Below are 6,325 nucleotides of genomic sequence, written 5' to 3'. Positions count from 1 at the left end.
GGGTAGGGGCGTAGATCGACCGGTAAATTGAGAGCTTCGCTTTTACACTCAGCTCTCTCTTCACCACAACAGACTGGTACAGTGCACTGCAGCCGCACCAATCCGTCTGTTGATCTCCCACTCCCTTCTTCCGTCACTCGTGAACAAGACCCTGAGATACTTTAACTCCTGCACTCGAGGCAGGAACTTGTTCCTGACCAGGAGTGGGCACTCCACCATTTTCTGGCTGAGGACCATGGCCTCAGATTTGGAGGTGCTGATTCTCATTCCCACCGCTTCACACTTGGCCGCATTCCACTGGGCCTGTCGGTACCTGTCAGCTGCCTCGGGAGTCCCACAGGCTAACCAGGCCAGATAGGACTCCTTCTTCAGCCTGGTGGCTCCCTTCACCTTTGGTGTCCACCATTTGGTTCGGGGATTACCACCACGACAGGCACCAACCACCTTGCATCCGCAGCTCAGTGCAGCAGCTTCGGCAATGGAGATACTGAACATGGTCCACTCGGACAAATGCCCCCAGTCTCCCTCGGAGTGCCGTTGAAGCTCTGCCGGAGGTGTGTGTTGAAGATCTCGCAGACCGGGGGCTCTGCTAAACGTTCCCAGCACACCCTCACTGTACGTTTGGGCGTGTCAGGTCTGTCCAGTGTCCTCCCTCGCCACCTAATCCAAATCACCACCAACTCATATTTACTTTTATTTAATTCAATAACGGTACAGTACTCTGTATGTGTGTTTTTATTGCTGCTGTTACAACCAAATTTCCCCTTGTGAGACAATTAAAGGATTATTCTATTCTATTCTATTCTATTCTGATTAAAACAATTCTTAACCAAATATATTCTGGATAAAACAAAAGTATTATCAAAGTTGTCTGTGGTTCCCTTTATTTTTCCGTCCTCCCCTATCACATCCTGTCCTTCAGGATAATCATCAGTGAGTCTTTGTGTGACTCTCTGTATGCAGCTGTTAAAGTTTGTGTTGGAGATACTCGTTTCCTGTATTTGCAGAGGTATCTAGAAATAGTTTTAAACGTTCCCACCAGTCCCAGTCTGTTCTCGTCCTATTCTTCATCTCCCAGCTGATGCTGGCTCCTCTTCCTCCTCTTCTTCACACACTGCTGAATTTGTGTGTCATTATGGGTGGAAAACCTCTGCCGTGTCACGCTGTGGATTTCTCAGTCTCTCCTGACTCTGGACACTTTGAAAAAGAAATCAGCCATGGCAGATAATAACAATAGCAGAAAACTCTGAGTTTTTTCTTGTGTGCACAGTGAAAGTGGACGACAGTATATACTCAGTTTGAACAAAAAGCCCATCGTTGCAGGCAGCTGCAGTTATGCCTATGTCAGCTTTGGAGAGCAGGGTTCAATGATGTAAAATAGTCTCTTTTCTGTAATGTCTGTCCTTTTCTCTGCAGGCTGCAGTGGAAGCATTTTGCCACACATGCTGTGCAACAGAGAGCGCTGTCAGGGGCAGAGGCTGTAAATGCTCTCAGGCCCTTTTATTTTGCAGTCCACCCAGACTTCTTCGGTAAATATCCCAAAGAACGGGTAGGTCTCATATCTGTCATGACATAAATCCAAATATGTGTTATTGGAAACATGTGATCGTAAAGTAACAGTTCGAAAACTTACTGCCAGGTTTACATGTGTGTGACGCCTTGTAGGCACAACAAAGAAGAGGCAATCCATAGTGTACAGAATACTTATCATCTATGTGCTCTGGGATCCGTATACAATATAAAGTAATATGATGTGATTATAATCTGTGCACATACAACACTGTCAGACGTTTGTTGGGATGAGCTGCCATGATGTAAGTTCTGGTACCTCTGTGTTACAGGAGGTGAATGAAAACTCGCTAAAGAGGCTGAATGGCTATCTGGAAAACTTGCAGAAGCCCGGCTCACGTTCAGTTCAACCCATGAAGCTCACCTTTTATATAAGGAACACAAAGTACAGCAGTAAGGTGCAGCCAGAACTCATCAGCTCAGGTGCATTTCTTTTAAAATGCTCAAAGTACCAGTCAGGTTTTTGGGGGGTTTTAACATAAAATTGCTCCTGTTTGCTTCTCAGGCTTCCGCTCCGTAAGTTTTACTTTGCACACAAATGATGTTTTGAGCACAGTGATGGATGTTTTGACGAGCTGCAGCCTGCCTGTGGAGCACATGAAGGGACTAACGGCGAGTAAAGCAGCAAGTAAAAGTCCCACTGAGACGGGGGAGCCTTTCTACAGAACCATCAAATGGGATAAAAGCTATTACACCTTCACTGGCTTCAAAGACCCCGAGCAGGAGCTGCAGCAGGCCCAGAGAGCCGAGCCTACGCTCAGGTAGGCTCGGCTCTCTGGTTGCGGTTGTCTCATCTCAACTGTAGGAAAGTGTTGAAACCTTCTAAACTCAAACACTGCTGTTTGTGATCAGTCACGGAGACACACTGCTGTGTTTGCTGTGGATTTTATTTCTATTCAGTAAATAGCAATAGGGCATGCTAAAGCTAATGTGTGCATACATGGTCACTTATATTTAAATGTAATAATGTGAAAGTACTTTATTTATAGTTCACACAGTTCTAGAGAGGGAGACGTCAGAGTAATGTGACATATATAACAACACAAATACGTTTTGCAAAGATGGTGATGACAGATTTTCATAACTACAGCAATTATATTTAATGACTTGTACATGATCTTTTTTGCCAGTGTGTGGTTGAGAAACAACGAACCTGAAGCCTCAAAGAAACACAATGCGAGTCTTCCTCGGAGAGAAGAACTGAAGAGACTGAAGAGGGAGCTGTGTCGCAGATTTAATCTGACCGATATCAGGTACAGCCGTCTTTACTGTTTCAGAGGTTGCCCTGTCTGCTGTTCCTGAGGGCACAGAGGTCTTTATTCTGTGCACTGAACTGTAAGAAACTGTGTACATGTTACTGTTACTGAATGATGAGATCAGCTGTGTGGTGCAGATGGCAGCGCAGCTGGGGAGTCTCCCACAGGTACTGTCAGCTTCAAAGTCTGAGCCGCCTGTCTCACCAGAACCCCGAGGCTCTGATCAACCTGCAAGGTAAATAATCTCACTGAGAGGTTACAAGCAAGCTGCGTTCATTAGTAATACACACAGTAGCACAGATCTCTGAACTGTTGTCTGTCCATCAGGTAAAAAGGTTCATGGCTTTTACACCGTCAGTCCTGTCACGTGCCTGTTATGTGTGGTACAGTCCTTCACTCCAACACACTCGATTTTTAATTAAGCCGTCAAAATGTGACTGAAATGGAGACTTTCAGCTTCACTTCAAGGGTTTAATAAAAGTACTGCATTCATTGTTGCAGGAATACCAGCCATCGTTATCTGTAGCACCTCCTGAAGCTCAAAAGTAATTGGACAAACTTGCATAAGTATGACAAGGTTTGTTTCAGTACTTGGATAAAGCATGATTTACTCTGTTTTCTTCTTTCAGATGCCTCAGGCCTCACAGGGTGCTATGATGATAGAATCTGATACAGATGACAAAGACAATACTTAACACCATTTTAAATACCATGGAGGAAATAGATTAAGAGGCTTATTTTATTTTATTTACAGTACAAAAAATAACCTTGATAGCTAAATTAGTTTTAAGTTTTCTGATGTGCAAAAAATACAGCAAAGTCTACAAAAGATTTAAAATGTTCTTATGTAGTGCAAAAAACCCAAATACAACAGTGAGTTTAGGCTGAGTACTGATGGCTTGGTACCATTGTTTCTGTTAATGCTGTGTATTTTTCTCCTTTTTCTTTTTTCTCTGTAGTGTTTTCAAATGTACAGTCGAATTCATTTATAGAGGTAACACACTGTGATCGAGGATCATATCACTGTAAATTAAATCTCCAAGCATCATCTTCTTTAAATACACAGACACACATACAATGATCAGGCGTAACATTTATGAGCGTCTGCTAACAGCCCATCGAGGGCTCTTAGATTGCTGTAGGTAGCCACGCTTTGCTTTGCAAACCCTCGGCCCTCTCGATGAGCTTCATGACCAAATTTATGCACCTGCCTAATTTAGTTTCAGTAATATTGCACACTTTCTGTAAATCCTATAAACTTCATTTCACTTCTTAAATGTCATTGTGTTCGTCTGCTATATGATATATTTACATGAAATTGCTGATCCAAACAGCCAATGATTATTGAAGAAAAATCATGAAAATTATCAGGGGTGCCCAAACTTTTGCATACCACCATAGACGTGTGAGGGGAGAGCAAGAACTTTGTGAGTCACTGAGTCGGTTTTTATCTGAAAAGGCAACCCTACTCATATGGAAAAGAAATAGAAAAAACTTCTAAAAGACTTGCATCAGATGTGGCCTACTTCATGAGTAAATCATATCAGGCTTATATGATTTACTCATGAAAGTGGCCACTTTCATATATTGTTTTAGTATCCAAAACACACAAGTTTCATTATATAATTTTCCAATGGATCTTGTATCTGTTTTCACTCTTGTATGCTTTTCATGCAGGTTTCACACACGACAGATACAAACTTTATAAGATTTATAGATCTTTTCCATGTGGGCAGCTAGCAACAGCACATGTTTTAGAAGCATCATGAGATTTCCTGTGGCTTTAACAGCCATGCCCATTGTTAAAGCGTTTAAGCTAGCTGCCACACATCATTGTACAGAGTTGATCAGACCCTTCATGAGTGACAGCTTACCTGCTGGAGGGATCCTCTGCTGTGATTGGCTCTTATAATTTGGCTAGGTTGGTCAGACAGAGATGAGGTATAAACAGGAAGTGCAGTGTCCATTTACTTTTGAAGCTTTGAAAGTGGGCGACCATAGATAAAAATTGCTGTAATTACAAAATATTTATATTAACCATTAATATGAAACCTTTACATAAACCAAGCCTTTAAATTGAAGCTGAAAGTCTACACTTACGTGATATTTTGATTTGATTTATAATTTGGTTGTGTACAGAGGCAAAAGGACAACAACTGTGTAACTCTCCGTACATGTATGTAGTGCTGTGGAAATACCCTCAAAATCTTGAGATCCCTTAACCACAGGTAGAAAAAGCACCGCAGTGTTTCCATATTCTCTATGGTCTCTAACAGGTTCAGGTGATTCTAGCTATTGTGATGTACCCCACTGTTAGACCCCTACAGGCTGTACAACAGCAGCCTGACTGTCATTCGGTATGAAGATGAAATCCTTGGACCCATTGTTAGACCCTACGCTGGTGCAGTGCTTCTGGGTTCCCCTGGTGCACAACAGGTCTCGGCCTCAGTGGTGAGAGTACGAAACACGTGCAGGAACTCAGTGATGTCCTGGTCCACATCTAGGAGGAGATCCACAGGACATCTCATTAGGAGCATGCCCTGACATTCAGGCATGCCTACAAGAACATAAGGGGGCAGAGTTGGACGAACCTTCCACCACATTGATTTTGAAGGTGTCTTTGAATTCAGCCTTCTGTAAGCAGCTCTCCTCGAAATCTGTGCACTTGGTAACTGACTGGGTTAAATGTAGCGGCTCTGAAAATTAGGCCCCAAGGATCTGTTCATTTCTAAGAGTAGTGACCTATAAGAACCCTTTGAGTGATATTATAATAATATGCAGGTTTTTACTGGTTTTACGAATGAAACGTTTCTCCCACTGAAAACATCCAGATGAACAGAGTCAAATACGTGAATTATCTAATTTACCTACTGTGAGCTAAGGCGGAGAAAACGGGCACATCGAGGCCTGAGTGGACTCTGTGTCACGTTGATAATAATCGTCTACCAGGAAAGCAGCATCTCACTTTGTTCTCAGTTTTCTTCCTGGGCGTCACAGCGTCTGAGATGGCGTCTGGCCTCCCCCGTTGTGACATTGAATCAGCTGATTGCTTCCAACATGACCTCATTTTAACTCACTACATTAGAACACCTTTCCTCACTTCTTCTTTCTATAACGCTGTTTGACCACCTCACCTAGGAGGTATCTCAGGGGGCTGAACCACCTCGACAGGCTCCATCTGCAGGAACAGCGACTCTCAGGCTGCGTTCACTCTGCAGGTCTTGATGCTCAATTCAGATTTTTGGATCAAATCTGATTTTTTGTCTGCTCGTTCACACTACAAATAAAATGCCACAGCAAACGCGCTCTAGTGTGAACGCTCAAAGCGGCTGCATGCACAAAAGAAGACGTCACACACAACGCGCTCTGTTTAGACCCAGAGCAACAGTATGTGTGACTGATGGCCTTAATATAAAGACTTTGGACTTCACGTTTCCCAATTTAGCTTTAAGTTATTCTGTTATTGACATAATAATGTAAATAACCTAATAATGATCCTT

The 6,325-nt window shown here is 42.9% G+C and overlaps 1 protein-coding gene across 4 annotated transcripts in view; it reads left to right on the top strand.

Moving 5' to 3' along the window:
* Positions 1-6,325, top strand: part of tcaim (T cell activation inhibitor, mitochondrial) — a 19,514-nt gene that overhangs the window by 8,136 nt on the left and 5,053 nt on the right. For 3 of the 4 annotated variants that reach the window (XM_005754377.1, XM_005754376.1, XM_005754374.1), the window contains exons 3-7: positions 1,417-1,549; positions 1,842-1,992; positions 2,075-2,330; positions 2,700-2,822; positions 2,963-3,060. In XM_005754377.1, the coding sequence (XP_005754434.1) occupies positions 1,417-1,549; positions 1,842-1,992; positions 2,075-2,330; positions 2,700-2,822; positions 2,963-3,060 (761 nt within the window). The remainder of the gene's footprint in view (positions 1-1,416; positions 1,550-1,841; positions 1,993-2,074; positions 2,331-2,699; positions 2,823-2,962; positions 3,061-6,325) is intronic. The other variant, XM_005754378.2, reaches the window with a different exon arrangement.

Source organism: Pundamilia nyererei, unplaced genomic scaffold (genome assembly GCF_000239375.1).
Source record: "Pundamilia nyererei isolate P.nyererei 1_Seehausen unplaced genomic scaffold, PunNye1.0 scaffold00554, whole genome shotgun sequence".
In the NCBI taxonomy this organism is placed as follows: domain Eukaryota; kingdom Metazoa; phylum Chordata; class Actinopteri; order Cichliformes; family Cichlidae; genus Pundamilia; species Pundamilia nyererei.
The sequence above is the reverse complement of the archived record's forward strand: the minus strand, read 5'-3'. Positions and strand labels throughout refer to the sequence as shown.